This window comes from Falco naumanni, chromosome 3 (assembly GCF_017639655.2).
Source record: "Falco naumanni isolate bFalNau1 chromosome 3, bFalNau1.pat, whole genome shotgun sequence".
Taxonomy (NCBI): domain Eukaryota; kingdom Metazoa; phylum Chordata; class Aves; order Falconiformes; family Falconidae; genus Falco; species Falco naumanni.
In genome coordinates, this window is record NC_054056.1 from 109,703,602 (window position 1) to 109,719,372 (window position 15,771).

Genomic DNA, 15,771 nt, shown 5'->3' on the forward strand with positions numbered 1-15,771 from the left:
TCACTTAGGAGTACTAATTAAGAACAAATCAACTACCGTTGTTACTACTAATAATACAAAACTGTAACAGATATCATTATGGAGGTATCAAGTGTGACAAGTTCTAATCTTCTGGTCAGCTTCAAAATTGTTTCATGACACCATAGTTTTGGGGGGGCTTGTACCTCTGAAGTAAGAATGCAGGATTCAGTCTGAAGAAGATACTGTACCGAAGTAAGAATGCAGGATTCAGTCTGAAGAAGATACTGTACCTTTATATTGAGTACTTATATTTTTTAGATTTTGTCAAGTTATCTATAAAAAAGCCATGATTAGTGTGTGGGGAAGGTATGCTGTATTTTTTATAATTTGATAATACACATGTTATAACAGCAAATAAAATACAACCTATCTACTATAATGCAACCTATACAACAATATCTACTTTTTACAGCAATTCAAGGAAGAAGTCAGAGAAGAAACTTCAGGCCACAGTAAAGGACAAGATAAATTTAATTTACTTGATCTACCTAATATATTAATTCTTTATTACAAAGTACTTTAGTTTCCCAGTGCAGCCTTATAAAAGAAAAATGAACTTCTAAGAAACAAAACTTTTATGAACATTAATAACTGCATTTAAAGATAATGACATCTACACATAGATGTCAGTGCCTGAACATCAGTCTTCCTTTTCTCCATACGTATGCTCAGTTATACGGATGTTATTGGCCCTTGAGCATACAACTGTCCTTGTACTGCTGCCTACAAACATCAGCCAAGTTAAAACACCAGCATCCCAAGTATGCACTGCCTGTTATACACATGAAGTAAAGCCCATGCACAGCATACATAGTTACTGTATTTTTATTTTAAATATGAACTTCAGTCTCCTATTGTATTTTTTACCTAGCAGTGCTTTAGCAAGAGAATCAATGACAATTACCCTCTTTCAACCAGGAAGCTAAGCTACAAAGGAAAAGTTTGAAATTTCAAACGTTTTCAGTGTCACTACCCATTCCAACTCAAGTGACTAACTCCCAAGTTCAAAGGTATAGACTAAAGCTTACCCACTAGTCTTTTGGTTTGTATGGCAAATTCTTTACTCTGCTCTGTCCACCTCTCTTTTTCACCTGCTAAACCACTTATAAGACTTGAGGCAGATTGCATTTTATGACGGCAACGCTCAGCATCTTCAAGCAAAGTCTAGAGAAAACCACACACCAAGAAATATGATTTACAGTCATGTATCTAACAGGCCAGAAAAATCTCTACATCTAATTAAATCAGTAGTTAAACAACAGCTTAAAAATATGTTCTCAAACACTTACATCACTGTGCAGAGAAGAAGGGAAAGCGGGATGGAAAAATTATATCAGGATAAATTATCAACTCTGTCATAAATGTGATTCAACTTTTTAATATTTCTGCTCTTAACTTTCTTGTTGGCATATATGTTAAATGACAGGCAAAATGCCTGGTACCTATTAACTCTGGGGAAATCTGCCCACAATTTCAAATACATTGTACACAGATAACATACATTAATGAGATTTGATGTTACAGTAATAGACACTAAACAAATAGTCCAAATAAAATAGGTTTTGAGGAGGTAGGAGGGACGGGGAGGGGAGGGAGGATCAGTGGTGAAGTAGACAGGTGGGATCCAAAGAGGCAGTGTCCAAATAATATCTCTGATCCTCTGTCCATCAACATCCTTTCCAAGGAATGACAGTGAAACTGAGAGAATGCATTGTTTTCCTTAAATAGTGTCAACTTCTTTTCTGTAAAGAGTAGTTCACCTGCTTTTCTCTCATTGCTTTTTCATACTCCGCCTGCACAATATCTAATTCTTCTTGCTTGGCACACAGTTCTTCTTGAGCTTTCTGCAGATCCAGCATAGCAGTGGTTAGGCGATTCTCCTGTATTGCTAAATTAGCCTACAAAGCATATAAATAGAAAAGTGTGTTCATAAACACAACATTTCAAAGCATTTGCTAGAATGTATCTCAAAGTTTTACTGTACTACATTTCGAAATCAAGCTGCTCAGTAGAGATTTAATCATTCATTAAAACCTTTTATTTTAATTTTACAACAAACTAACTTCTTATTGCAGATAGCTGCAGTTAAGCAGCTGGTCTAACATCAATCAGAAAAAATAATTAGAAGAACTTCTGGGAATACCAGCCTTTCTCCATCGGACACAAAAGTTAGTGTGATCCAGCCTGCAAAACAGATTGGTGCCACTACAAGCTTATTTGATTTCTCCAACCAATACGCTTTATCTAATTAAAGATACTACCTTTAAGTACAAATCTTGCTTCCCTCTCGGTCATTGCTATTATAAATACGAGCTATTCTGTGTTAAAATCTTGCTTGACCATGTTCCTCCTAACTTTCACTCCTACCCTTTAACAACTGTTTAGACCTGGTTTTCTTTAAATAAACACTGATGAACAAAGTCTCTGTAACAGTCTTCTTGTGAACTGAGATCTGGAACATTAAAAGAACCAGATCTACTTAATTAAGAATTAAGGTAAAGCAATTGCAAAAGTGAATTAAACTAGATGACAGCTGCTGCAACCCCATTCAGAAGGGGCCCAGAGGCATAAAACTACACAATCCCTTTCATCATTTTGAAAAGTGGTAGTACATTTGAAATATATTTTGCTGGAGATTTACTATTTTCAAGATAATAAATTCCTACAGAAGCATGCACCAGTTGGAATAAGGCAGCCGATGTTTCCAGCAAATGAAATCCTCAAGTGCACACAGGTGGGGAGGAGAAGGAGCAAAAGGCATTTGTGTGCCTCCCACTGTTTAACATACCTTTAAAGGTAATACTTCTTTGTTGATGGAAAAAAATACAGCCATAGCTTTGGTCCATGAGCAAAGGCCAGCAACATTCCCACATACTCTCTTAGCTGTCTCAATGTTGTAGTCCACCATTTCAAAATAAGGGGTCAAAAGTTCCACCACTTCTTCATTAATTGTGTCCTTTGGAAATTGCTAAAATAAAGTGCAATATACATAATGTATGCAATATATTTAAACGGTACATATATGTATTTCAGCACACAGAGAATACTACCGGGATCACAAATGTTACTTACAAACAGCTAATATGAAGTTCTCTGCCACATGCATCTTTGAGAGCTTGCCCAAGTCATTCCACTGTTCTATATCTTACAAAATGGAAAAAAGTTTGCCTTCATTTACGCTATCTTTCATGATAGCATAATTATATCATATCAAATGATATGCTATATCATTTACGCTATTTTGCTATCTTACACTATCCATTACCATTACACAGCTAATTGTTTATACAAAATATCATTGATAACCTGCTTGAAATTCCATTTTCCTTAAGACTGAATAAGTAACTTAACCAGCTTCCAAAAAAAAAAAAAAAAAAAGGAAAAGCTTAGCTCTGGAGCTCTGGTTTAGAAACATATATTCTACAAGACAGTCCTTTCAAAGGAAAAGCCAGCTATCCTCTCCTTAAATTACCATATTTCATTAGTGGAATGTGTTTCAATTTTAAGAATTTATTTTGACCCTCTCTTTTCTCCAAAAAACATCACTTCATTTTTTTCATCCCCAAAAGCTCTCAATTTTCTCCCTCAAATTTATTTTGATGGTCAAATATTTTATATAAGTTTGGTCGTCTTTAAAGTTTTATTTATAAGGTATAATGAAAGAACATCACTGATGAACCTTGAAAAACAGCTGCTCCCTGAAGCACAAATAGTTTTATTTATGCACAGTGAAATGCTGAAGCCCTTTGGTAAATTAAAAATCCTTACAAGTAGATGTAATATGTATACTACATAAATGGCATCCATGGCACTACCAACCATACAAAGTTGGTCAAGCCTGCCATCAGAAACTTCCCACTGGACCAGAGACATTTTAGGAAAACTCCTCAGACTGAATAATTCAGAGATAATAACACCTAGTGGGGCAGGGAAAGGTACAATTTATTCTCAGTAGATTAATCATAATATTATTAGTTTAATTATAAACAGGGATTTATTCACTAGCTATTCTTTCCATTTCCCTAGGCACATGCTGTGGAGCTGAAAATCCCAATTTTTTTTTTTAAAATCTGATTTTGTACATCTTAATACTCAACTATTCTTTTGCAATCCACTGCATAGGTTGCAATGCTGAAAATTAATGAAAAGTTAAATACCAGTAAAAAAGATGTTTTCTATCAGCTTTAATGAAACAGATAAGTAATGGCTATTCAAACCAAGTTCTTCAGGCTTTGAATCATGTGTCACTGAAAGCAATTTCATTGCCTTAGTTAAGAGAAACTATGATTGATTTATTACATGACTTTGCTAGAAGGATTCAAGTTTACTTCATTATAACATATTTATTTTTAAGCCCTTAACCTTTCAGATCTATTGTGTGTCTGCTACCCCTTGGACATTTGTTCTCTTATGAATACCAAAGAAAACACTGTCCTCTATTTTCTTTAATTAAAGTAGTATCAAAAAGAAGGTTGCCTAAGCACCTGTAGGTTCTGTAAGAAGTTCCCTGTTGTCATCAGTTTCAAAGATTCTTGCCATGATGGGATGGTACAGCATTTTTCCTGATCAATTTTCACATTGTTCACTTTTCTTTGGAAGAGCAGTAACACACAGTCCATGATACGCATAATGAGGTGAGGTGGGCGACCCAGTGTACGGACAGTGGCAATATCTGCAGGTTTTATTGTCTATGAATTTAAAACAAAGGGTAAAGCTATTAGTGTTATTTAATAAGACATAGAGCACAAACTCACCAACAGCATTAATCCATTGGAGAAGAAAAACATTATTTATATTAATTTGGATTTAATATCATTTTACCTCTAAAAAGCATGAAGGTGAAGGACCCTCCAACCAGATTTTCGCTACTACCTCCTAGCAACTACTAGGAAACCTCAACTCAGACGCTTCCACAGCAGCACCTCCATGCTTAAAACTACTATACACATTTTTGACAAAACAAAGAGCAAAACAGAAACATCTTGCCATTTTACCTATTTTTGTAAAATGCAAATCTATTGATCAAGAACTGAATCTAGAAAGGAAAATACATCGTTAATATTTGGCAAATGAAGGTGAATTAAGGAAATCCCTGAGGAGACCTGATATACATATAGATTTGCACATTCTGGTTCATCCTACTGGGAAAGTTCCTGTAGTAGAAGCAGGCCTGTGAGAAAATCAAATAGATTATAATAAAGCATGAAAACCTAGGCCCTATTAAGTAGGGCCAAGTAAGCCCAGGGTGCAAATCTATTACTATAACTCCTAACTGTAGTGTACATCATGAACCAGAAAGGACTATCAGAGAAGTCTGCTGAAAATGTCTCCTTAGAGAAGCACTGATCCGAGCAGTAGTGTTTACTGCACCACATACAGAGCAAAAACACTGAACGGTAACTGCTGATGGACCGGCCCACTACGGTAACAGACATGACTTGGATCAGAAGCTTTCCTTATTCACAGGCAGTTTAATTAGCCCGAGTACATTACAGTGAGAAACAGTAAGCAACAGGTTACTGCAGGTGTTATAACACCTTGCTTCTAGCCTAGCACATGCCTCACTGGGAATTCATAAAGGAAGATGTTATTTACTTGTGTTTATACTTCAAGAAAGAGATTGTAAATTGTTGCAGATTATCCTGATCACCTTTCTTCTGCTTTTGTTTCCCTTTAATATTTTTCTGCTTGTTGGGTTTGGGGTGCACCTGATAACTCAGCTGTTTTTCCAGATACATGTGGAAACGTTAACCAGAGTGTCTTAGTGACCTTTAGGAAATTCAGCCCCGCCTTTTTTGTTACCATCCAAACTGCGGCAAAATAATTGCATTTAATTTCTATTTGTTTATTTCCTTCTAGTTGTGAATTTAATATGCCATCTTTATTGCGGTGCAAAGAGCAACTAAGTTTTATTGAACTTCAACAATTCTTACTCAAACTAGAAAATTAATCTTGCTATATGTTTAAAAATGTTTGTAAGCTGTTCTGTACCTACCTGTCTCTTAAAATAGCATTTAGCAGTTCTAAAATATGTACAAAATGGAGTGAAATAACCAACCTCATATTTTTATCTGGGAAGTGACCTTCATATTTATCAAATATTTTAATAGACATTTGTCCACACTGCAAGCATAATTCCATTATAGGAATACCTAGCTGAAAATTTGCAAATCCATGACTGTAAGATTCATTTTTTGAAAGGTGCAATCCTATGCAAATCTATACAATTTTCTTACTTAAAAGGAGTTTATGAATGAATGAATGCATGCTGAGAATACAGATATGCATGTCAATAAGCCTGCTTTTATGATAGTTTTCCTTTCTCCTTTAGGCACAAGCAAAGCAATTCATTACAGCAAATGCAAGAATTTCAAGATTAAGCCCAACTACCTTTCCCCATTGTGAAGTCTCACAATAGTGCTAGTGTAGCTTTTCCTTAAAATCAGATTTTCATTTATTAGAATCCTAAATTTCAAGATGAGCAGTATTGTGTCAGTTTGGTAACTTTAGCCAAAACCAGAAAACAAGCTGTAGTAAGATGCAGGACAGGACACTGGTGCTCTTTTCATACGTCAGGCATCACCCAGTTAGCATTGTTTGTTTATGCTCTTCTCAGAATGCTTGCCCACTTCTGCATTTTTGGTTTATTTTTTATCTTTCTCATGTAGCTAAGTATCACGATGTTATGATCCAGACCTGCTCTTTTATTCCACTCTTATCAGCTGCCATGTCATTAGCCTTCATTTAGATATTTCCTCTTCTTCAAATATCATAGCAGTCAGAGATTGTTAAGCACCTCTCCCTCAAAGTGAAGTCATACTTTCAGAAGATCCATGAAAATTTATTTATGCTAGGTTTTGAAGATTTGATTTGAAGGAACATCACAATAGTCTTTAACCATCACAACTGTTGGCAGACTCCCAAGTGGAAAGGAAAAGTTTTCATTAAAGCTACATAAGAACCTTTGAGATTTATCTATCCTTTAGGTTTTTCCTTCATTCTCTTCTATTTCTGAGCCAGTTCCCTGCTAGCCTCTAGTATTAGCTTTACTTCAAATCCCACTACCGTTACTCATGACACAAATACCTTGAGGGACATTCTCTTATATGGTCACCTGAACAGATATTAAAAATATATATATATATGCAAGATCAACAAAAATTAATCTTTTTTTTTCATCACCAATGATGCATCATTGAAAGGTATGGGCAGAGTGTTATCACTCCATTAAAAAAGTTCTATATAAAAAAGTATGCTGAAAGACATGGAGTCCTACAGTTATTGTTACAAATCTGGGTAATGTCAAAATTCAAAAGAAAAAAAAATTAAGAAGGCAGAGTAGAGTGTATCATCAAACTTATTCAAAATGTAATTCGTTGGTGAAAACTTAAAACAGGAGGTTTACATTTGGATGGAATTATAACTTTTTATATGGAAGGTGCTTCTTCACTCATTGCACACAAGCTGTTTTATAACAGTATCAACATTCAGTTACTTGCCTAATATAAACCTGCAGCACATCATATATCAACTGTAGTTTCAAATGAAAGTTAAAATTTCCCCTTTCCAGAAAAACTGCCTATTTTGGGTTTGGTACTCAGACGGAAAAAGAAAAAAGACCCTGAACATAAAAAGCCTCAAAATATGTATATTTATTTGCATATCTCTTCTGTCAACTGCTAAGATCTGCAGTGCAGCTGCAATCTTGTATTTGTTTTCAAAGAAGCCCACCTTCTTAGCAGTAAAATAATGTTATACGTGGTCCAAGTACTAACCTGTAAGGCTGCTTCTGCCTCTTCCAAAGCAGGTTTAGCAGCTTCCAACTTCTCTTCAGCAATGGCTTTGTCAACTGAGATACTGTCTACAATAGCTTGAGCTCTATCTTTCACTTTCTGTACTTCACCCTTCACCTTCTCAGCAGCCTGTGCTTTTACAGTAACTTCTTTCAATACCTAGAATGTGAGAAATTACAAATATTAAAGAAAACACCTAGTTGGAAGAATGTATTAATTTTTGTGGTAAAATTTTACCTCTGGAATTCCAGAACCAGAAGCTGGTTCCAGATCCCTTTTTTCCAACACTTCATTTCCTTTTACTTGCCTAATCTTTTCAAAATAGAAGAAATAAAAACAGCCAAAAAACCAAACAGCAATACACTTTGAAGGCCATACATACCATGTCAGCTTTTTCATTGGCAATTTGAAGTTCCTTTTCTTTTACCTCCAGCTCTCTGCTGAGAGCAGCCACTGACTCAGAGGCCTCTCTCAGTTTTTCCAGTCCAGTATTCATTCTGGAATTAAAAAGCAAAATAAGATGTATGCAAGTCCTATGTAATTTATAGTCCATTTTCCAAATTATTCCATCAATAAAATGAATCACATCAATCAGAACAAACACTAGCAAAAGATGTTTTACACCAAAAATAAAACCTGTACCAGAACTTCCATACAAGTGTCTTCAGAATCAAGAAAGTGAACAATAATGAATTACATGAAGAGGATCTGTCCTTGGAATTTTACCCACTTCTAACTCAAACAATGTGCCTTTATCATTGCATAAAAATCCTACACGTTGGTTCCACATACGTCACCGTCCCCATTGGGCCCCAACCTGATACTCAAGGGACTGCATTCTACATAGCAGAAAACATTTTCTTATGATTAGAATCCTGAAAAATATCTCAAATCACTATTTCTTGTTTGAAGAGGGTATTGAAAAGGCTAATGAAATCAAAATATTGAAATCAAAACCAACCAAAAGCAAGTAACAGAAAAATAGCATAGAGATAACACTTTTCTCATTCACCACTAAAATGCCCCTTCAACAGTGCTTTTTGTCTATCAAATGTAAGTCCTCACTTGGGAGTTTTCAGACAAGCTTAAGTGGCTTCTACGGAGGCGGCTATTGCAGACTAAGCAGTACTTGGAAGCTAAACAAGTACAGAAGGGAAGATAAGAGTAACACCTGTCAAAGCAATTCAGACTGTGTAACTGAGGTTAAGTGAAACAAATTAACATGCATGAACTAATCCAGTACATTTGAGGCATCAGAAAGTAGAAAAATGGACCAGACCTCTTGTTTTACAAGTCTTCATCCATAATGTAACTACAGATTTCTAACTCAATTTGGCTTTGAAGCCAAAGAATGTTTCTAAGTGAAATATTCTAGTTTGAGTCTTTCTTAAAGGCTTTCAGCTCTTTGTGGCAATCTTTCAGAACTGAGAAGACAGTTTTTCATAAGGGTACCAATTGATACACCAAATGATAATTTTATATTTTATTTGTGCATTTCTGACATTAAGATAGATCTGCAATAGTGAATTGATTTAACAAAGTATCTGAAAAGGAGAATGAATACTTCAAACCCATTTTTGATAAATATATTTTGATAAAAATAAATATTTTTAATAATCTACAAATAAAAAGCTCAGAAGACTAGATTAGGCTTTATGATCACAAAAGCAAAAATGCCAAGGGTATTTCTTGCATGTTCATATCAGAAGCATGTTTAGCAAGAAAACAAAGTTGCTCTCTGATAAATCAAATAATTGATTATATTCACAATTATATTTGAATTATATTATATATATATTATATATATAATATGAATATATAATATGAAATATATATTATATATACGATTATATATATACATATATATACACAAATATATATATATATATATACAATTATATTATGAAATTACATGTAAATGTTTTCTTTTACTCGTTAAAAATACACGGGAATAATTTACATTCACCTTTTTTCCCCACCACCTTGCTTTTTCAAGCGTCACTACCCTTTTCCCCCCTCCAAAGATATATAGTTTTTAACTTATATGCAAAGAACAATTATAATGTTTGATCAAGTTACACCTTTACACAATTTTAGGAAATTAAATTTTTTTAAAATCCTTTTGCTGTGCAAGGAGACAAGCCATGCATTGAAACAAAGCATATTAGAATATACCTACCTGGGGAAGAAAACTATAGAAAGACAGTAGTAAACTGAGCAGTTTACCTGTTTGCTAACATCTGCACTTCAGCATGCTTTTCCTTATATGTTGTTTTATATCCCTGAATAAAGGACAGGTAGGATTTGGGAGTCACATGTGTAGTACGTCTGTATCTTTGAAAGTAATCACAACACTTCTCTGCCACTCCATCCTGGAATGAGCCCATACATTGCACAATTTCTCTCTTTGTATCAGCAGTGCAGTCCATATCAAATGAGGACAGGAAATGTTCAGATACTTAGGAAAAAAAATAATGTAACTATTCAGAAAAATTCTTAGCTTATAAACAAGGCAATATAAAACATGTCAGCACATATTATATCAGCTTTAACCCAGCTTCTGAATCCTCAGTCATCTTTACTTTCCACCACCAAATTCTTAACATTATTCCCCATTTCTCAGTAAAAAGCATAGCCAAGATTCTGATATTCTTTCACCTCCAAAGTGTGTAACTGCTTTTTCTCTCCGAACCTGTCTAACTGCTAGCTACCAGGGATTGGGAAACCACAGCCTTCCTCTTTATGGCTGATCACAGGCACAGTCACCAATAATGTCTTTCTTTAGTAGCAGTTTGCCTTCTTTACTAATGTCTTTAAGCCATCTTCAAGGGGAATTTTTCTTCAAACTGTGTTCAAATCCTTTCCTCTTTTAGAAATATTTCAACAGTTTAATACAGCAAGCTTTAAAGAAGAAAACATTACCAAATTTCAGAACCAAGCAAGTTTTTTCTGCCAGTGTTCTAGCAAAGTTCACAGCAACTAAAATAACTTCATGACCACCTATCAGAGAATTAAATATCTGCAGAGACAAAACCTACACCTACCTTCCACTAGAGCATCCTTAGGCCATCGGCTGAACCAGTCTATAGTGCATCCAGAAATGAGAGCAGGGAACTTCAGGGCCCTATTTCGGAATTTTTCACCTACTGGTGAAAAGCAGAGAACCACATGAAGGTTCTGACGGACTCTGGTCATGAAGTAGTCATACAGAATCTCACTGGTTGGAGGTCTACGTGGATGCTCTTTTTTGAAGGTGTGTACGAGATCACTAATGATCTCATCTACTTCATCACGTGCAAACAAGTTTGACACCTTTGAGAAAAAAATATAGATTTTTTTCATGCTTTATGAGATGATCCAAATAGAGTATATATAGCATAAGGTTCATTTAATACATAGCATTTTAGGAAGGGTCATACATTTAGAGAATGAAGCTTTTAGGACCCACCCTATTCCTTTAATCCAGAACTTTTACTGCAGTGATTCCACTAAACACACTGAAATTTAACTAGCTGTTAAAGCTTTCTTCTCTTAATATTCTAATAACTAATGAAATTACTCTGAAACACACCCCTGAAATAATAAGTACATAAATAAACATATAAAAACAAACAAGAAAAGTAATCCCATTCATTTTGGACATAAATTCACCATACAAAAACTCACTGTACACTAACAAGATATTTAATTTAACAGACATTTTTTTTAAACTTCAGTAATGTTTCCCACGTCTCTATGTTTTTTAAGCTTTTCTCATGCTCTTGACAGTTCCTCAACACATTTAGAAGGGTCTGAATTAGGCGATTTCTCTATATGGAATGATGATGCTCATTCTTACTTTTACAATAACATTGTCTCACTTTAACCTAGTATAATGTATCATTTCAATTTCTTATAACACTGTAATGATAAAAAGCACCTGAGCTTGAGTTTGTGAAAGTGTGCCCCCAGACATATAAAAGAATATTAAAATAAATTTAGTTATTTGCTTCAAAATTCTAACATTTTAAAAGCTGGAAAATGATCAAGAGAAGGCATTTTACCTCTCCTGATGATAAAACATTGTTCAGGTATTCCAAGAAAGATTCCTCTTTGATCTCATTGTCTGTAAAAAGAAAACAGATGCCTTTGCCTTGCAGTCCTGCTGTTCTGTACAAAAGTTTCAGATCTTCCATCAAGTTTGAAGTGTTGTATGATCTACAAAAAAGGACAGTTGTACTTATATTCATTCATTTCTAAAAGGGCTTACAGTTAAAAGAAAAAGAACAAACAAATTTAATAAGCAATCTCTTGGAACTTAAGGAAAAAAGGTGCCAAAGTCCAAGAATTTTCATTTAGATTAGGAGGAGAGATATAGCTCATTTCAAAGTCTCACATTGAATACCTATTCCATTCTTACTTTTTTAATCTCTCTTTTTCACCTCCCACATAGATTAACAAAAAAAAACAAAAAACAAAAAAACCCCACAACGCCACACCCCAAACCCATTAAAAAAAACCCCAAAAACATTAACAACACCACAAAACTGAAGCCTTGTCATGCTAATTATTTCTCCTTTTGCTAGAAAAAGTGAAAAGACAGACAGGTGTTGTCTCACAGGATTTTTTCATGTTCTGGGTGCAGTAAGATACTTCAGATTTTATTGACTAATTAAAAAATATCAAATTATTTCACCATTCTGGTGAAAGTCGTTGCCAATGTTGGCACTCAGTTTTACAGAAAGGAAAGAAAGCAGCAGCAAACTAAGAGATGAAAAAACACAAAAATTGTTAGACAAGGTGTGGTGGGTTGACCTTGGTGTGTACATAGTTGTTTCTCTCACATTCTCACTCCTCTCTTCTGGCTGCTGTTGCACAACAGGTTTTCTTTCTTCCTTTTTAAATACGTCGTCACAGACATACTACCACCCTCACTGATGGGCTCAGCCTTGGCCAACAGTGGGTCCATCTTTGGAGACGGCTGACATTGGCTCTATCGGACATGGGGGAAGCTTCTAGCAGCTTCTCACAGAAGCCACCGCTGTAGCACCCCTGCTACCAAAACCTTGTCACACAAACCCAATGCACAAGGTTACACTGGAATGATCTTTCTGGTTGGAAAAAGGAGTGCAATAAAAGCTGAGGTTTCTAGAATGCCCACTGGGAATTAAAACAGAAAAGTTTTACGTGCATATAAAGAGTTTCTTATGTAACCATAATGATCTCATGTATGACCTGAAAAATCAGAAATTGCACAGTAGTTCCTCATTACTGGAGAGGAGCTCAGGAAATAAATAAATAAATTGAGTTTATTACTTTTATCTTGATGATTAAGAAGATAATTTTTTGCATTTCAGCAAAGGTATAAAAATCACCAAGATAAGGTTCCATACATGTGTTTATAAGTAAGACACTTCAAAAGCAAAGACACCACTAAAATTAGAAATGGACACAGAGAAGACACAAATATTTTATGCCTTTTTGTTTCAGCTGCAGGGGGAAATAACGACTGGAAGAGTTATTCAGTTAATTACTCAAAATTAAATAAAAATATTGACCTGAAAAAAATACTTTGTTATACACACTGAGTTAGCAATATGACTATCATCTACCTTGGTGAACTAAATGAAACTATTTAAAATACAGCAAGTATTATCTCTAAGAACTCACAGAACAGGAAATTTTGGATTAACAAAGAGCAAATGATTCTATCCAAGAATTCAAAGTTTTTCCCAGAGGTATTTTGGCACAAATTATTTGATGTGTTTTATATAAACACTTAAGGTTAGAAAGGAATGAAGTTTAATTTTATCAGTCAGATCACACTTCTACACTTGCTTGTCAACCCACTTGGAGAACTCCAAGGGGTTTGTAAGGCAGGGTTATGTTTTATAAGAACCTTTGATGAGTCTTTCCTAAAATCATGTTTATTCAAAACTTCACTCAAGTCTATTCTTCATGATAGTTTCTTTAATTCATCCAGTACACACATTGGGTTTACAAGCCTTCAGGTGTAAGGTTTCCCCAAATTTTTTCTGGATTTTCTTTTTCTTGGGCTTCATATAGGCCTTCTTATGATCCTCAGGTGCCAAGGCAACTTTAAGTGGGAAGCTGCACACCACTTTCTTAATTCAATATTTCACCCTCTCATGGCTTCACAATTCTTTGTTAAAGCTATGCAGCAATTTGTTACTGCTTGGTTTTGTCAGCTTTACTGTAAGGAAGTCATTCCTATTTCAGATAGGTCCTCTGATGAGATCCTCACCAAGAGGCATTCCCACATGTGAATTTACAACTTCTTCTGCAGCCAACGCAGCTGCAAAAGAATTAAAATAATTTAGCTTCTCTACAGTGACATCTTGCCTGAGTGCTGAAAATATTTCCTGACCACTGACTTGTCCCACAGACACTTTAGGAGGCAGTTATTCTAAAACATTTGGAGAAGGATTTGTGATTTATTTTTTATATCTTTTGTGAGTCATTCCAAAAGAAACCACATTGGGTTAAACAATATGAAATAAGAAAAGTTATACTTGGAAGACTGTCAAAATACTGACAATATATGTAAGGTCTACCAAATTAATGGGCAGGGATAAGGATTCCACCTTCTCACACAGGTGTTATTTCAAATATTACAAGATGAACTCATAAAGGCATTATGGATAGATACCACCGCAAATACTTTCATTACTGTTTACTATGAAAAGACACATAGTAAAGGTAACTTGACACTGCCAATATTCCTTTTCATTCTGTGAAACACATGAAAAAGTTTACTACTCCAAAGATAGTAAAAGCTCAGATTTACTCTAGAAAATCAAGAAAATTTAGTAAGTCTCAAAGGGTTTTCATGTCTTTCCATTCTAGGACAGAGTGTTCAGCCTATGTTAAGCTTGTTCTTTCTCCCACTGCAGAGGCTGGGAGCTTGTTTTATTTATGAGTTCAAACACAAAGTACTTATTGACTTAAATTTTAATGAATGCTCACCTTGTTAACATTATCTGGAATGTATCATAGCCAGCTATGAAAGATGCCAGTCTTGTCAAGCTCTGCTTTCCCGAGCCACCAACTCCAACTAAAAGTGCATTTCCACGAGGAGTGCGAATCACCCGAGAAATCTGTGTAAGATCACAGTCATTTATTGCTACAATGTGTAAGTGTTACACACCCAAAAATCCTATGCTACTGCAGTAATAAAGTTATGTTGGAAATGCAGAAAAAATGAAAATGTTAAGGTTTAATTAAGGGATTCTATATTACTGTTAATATATTCTACAAACACTTGCACTTTCCAATATTTTCTGTAAACCTTCTAATAGTATAGCAACCACTTGATTCCATCACTGTGAACTTTCAATTATCAGTAGAATTCCATCTCAAACTTCCACAAAGCGCAAGTAAATCTCAACTGTGATTTGCCAGTGATGTGCTATCATAACATGACAGATTATTAAAACTGGAAAGGAAATAATAACTTCCCCAATACCATATCCTCTGGAAAACTTAAGTAAGACTCATCTCTCCAGGCCCCTTCACTGTGACCAGAAAGGCAAGTTGTCCCAGGCATCTGAAATTCAGGATAAACAGTCTCCAGTATTCTCTGCAGCAGGTAATAATACTGCCTTTATAATCAAAGTTCTTAAGCTTCTAGTTTACTTGACTATAGAAATGCATATCAGCATGAATATTTGATTACATTGGAATATCTCCCAGGTAAATTTCCCTTTCTTCCCCGTTTTATTATTTATCTTTTAAAGCAAAAGGCAGTAGTTAACTACTATTCCACATTTCCCTCCAATTCAGGACAGTGCAATGTAAACCAACAGTTTAGCACTGGTCTCTGCTGCACAAAAAATGATGCAGAGTATTGGCTCCTACTCTCTTTATGATCTTGAAATTCACTCTGATGCCTCTAGAATTCCATCAAGACAATAAGCAACTTGTGTTATCTATTTACTTGCCTTTCCCCTAACATACC

General features: G+C 35.0%; 1 protein-coding gene across 1 annotated transcript in view; it reads right to left on the minus strand.

Moving 5' to 3' along the window:
* DNAH5 (dynein axonemal heavy chain 5) overlaps positions 1–15,771 on the minus strand; it is a 122,114-nt gene that overhangs the window by 26,907 nt on the left and 79,436 nt on the right. Inside the window, 10 exon segments of the mRNA XM_040588837.1 lie at positions 1,050–1,185; positions 1,782–1,919; positions 2,810–2,989; positions 4,506–4,709; positions 7,797–7,973; positions 8,197–8,311; positions 10,041–10,272; positions 10,859–11,126; positions 11,858–12,011; positions 14,781–14,911. Of these exon segments, the coding sequence (XP_040444771.1) occupies positions 1,050–1,185; positions 1,782–1,919; positions 2,810–2,989; positions 4,506–4,709; positions 7,797–7,973; positions 8,197–8,311; positions 10,041–10,272; positions 10,859–11,126; positions 11,858–12,011; positions 14,781–14,911 (1,735 nt within the window).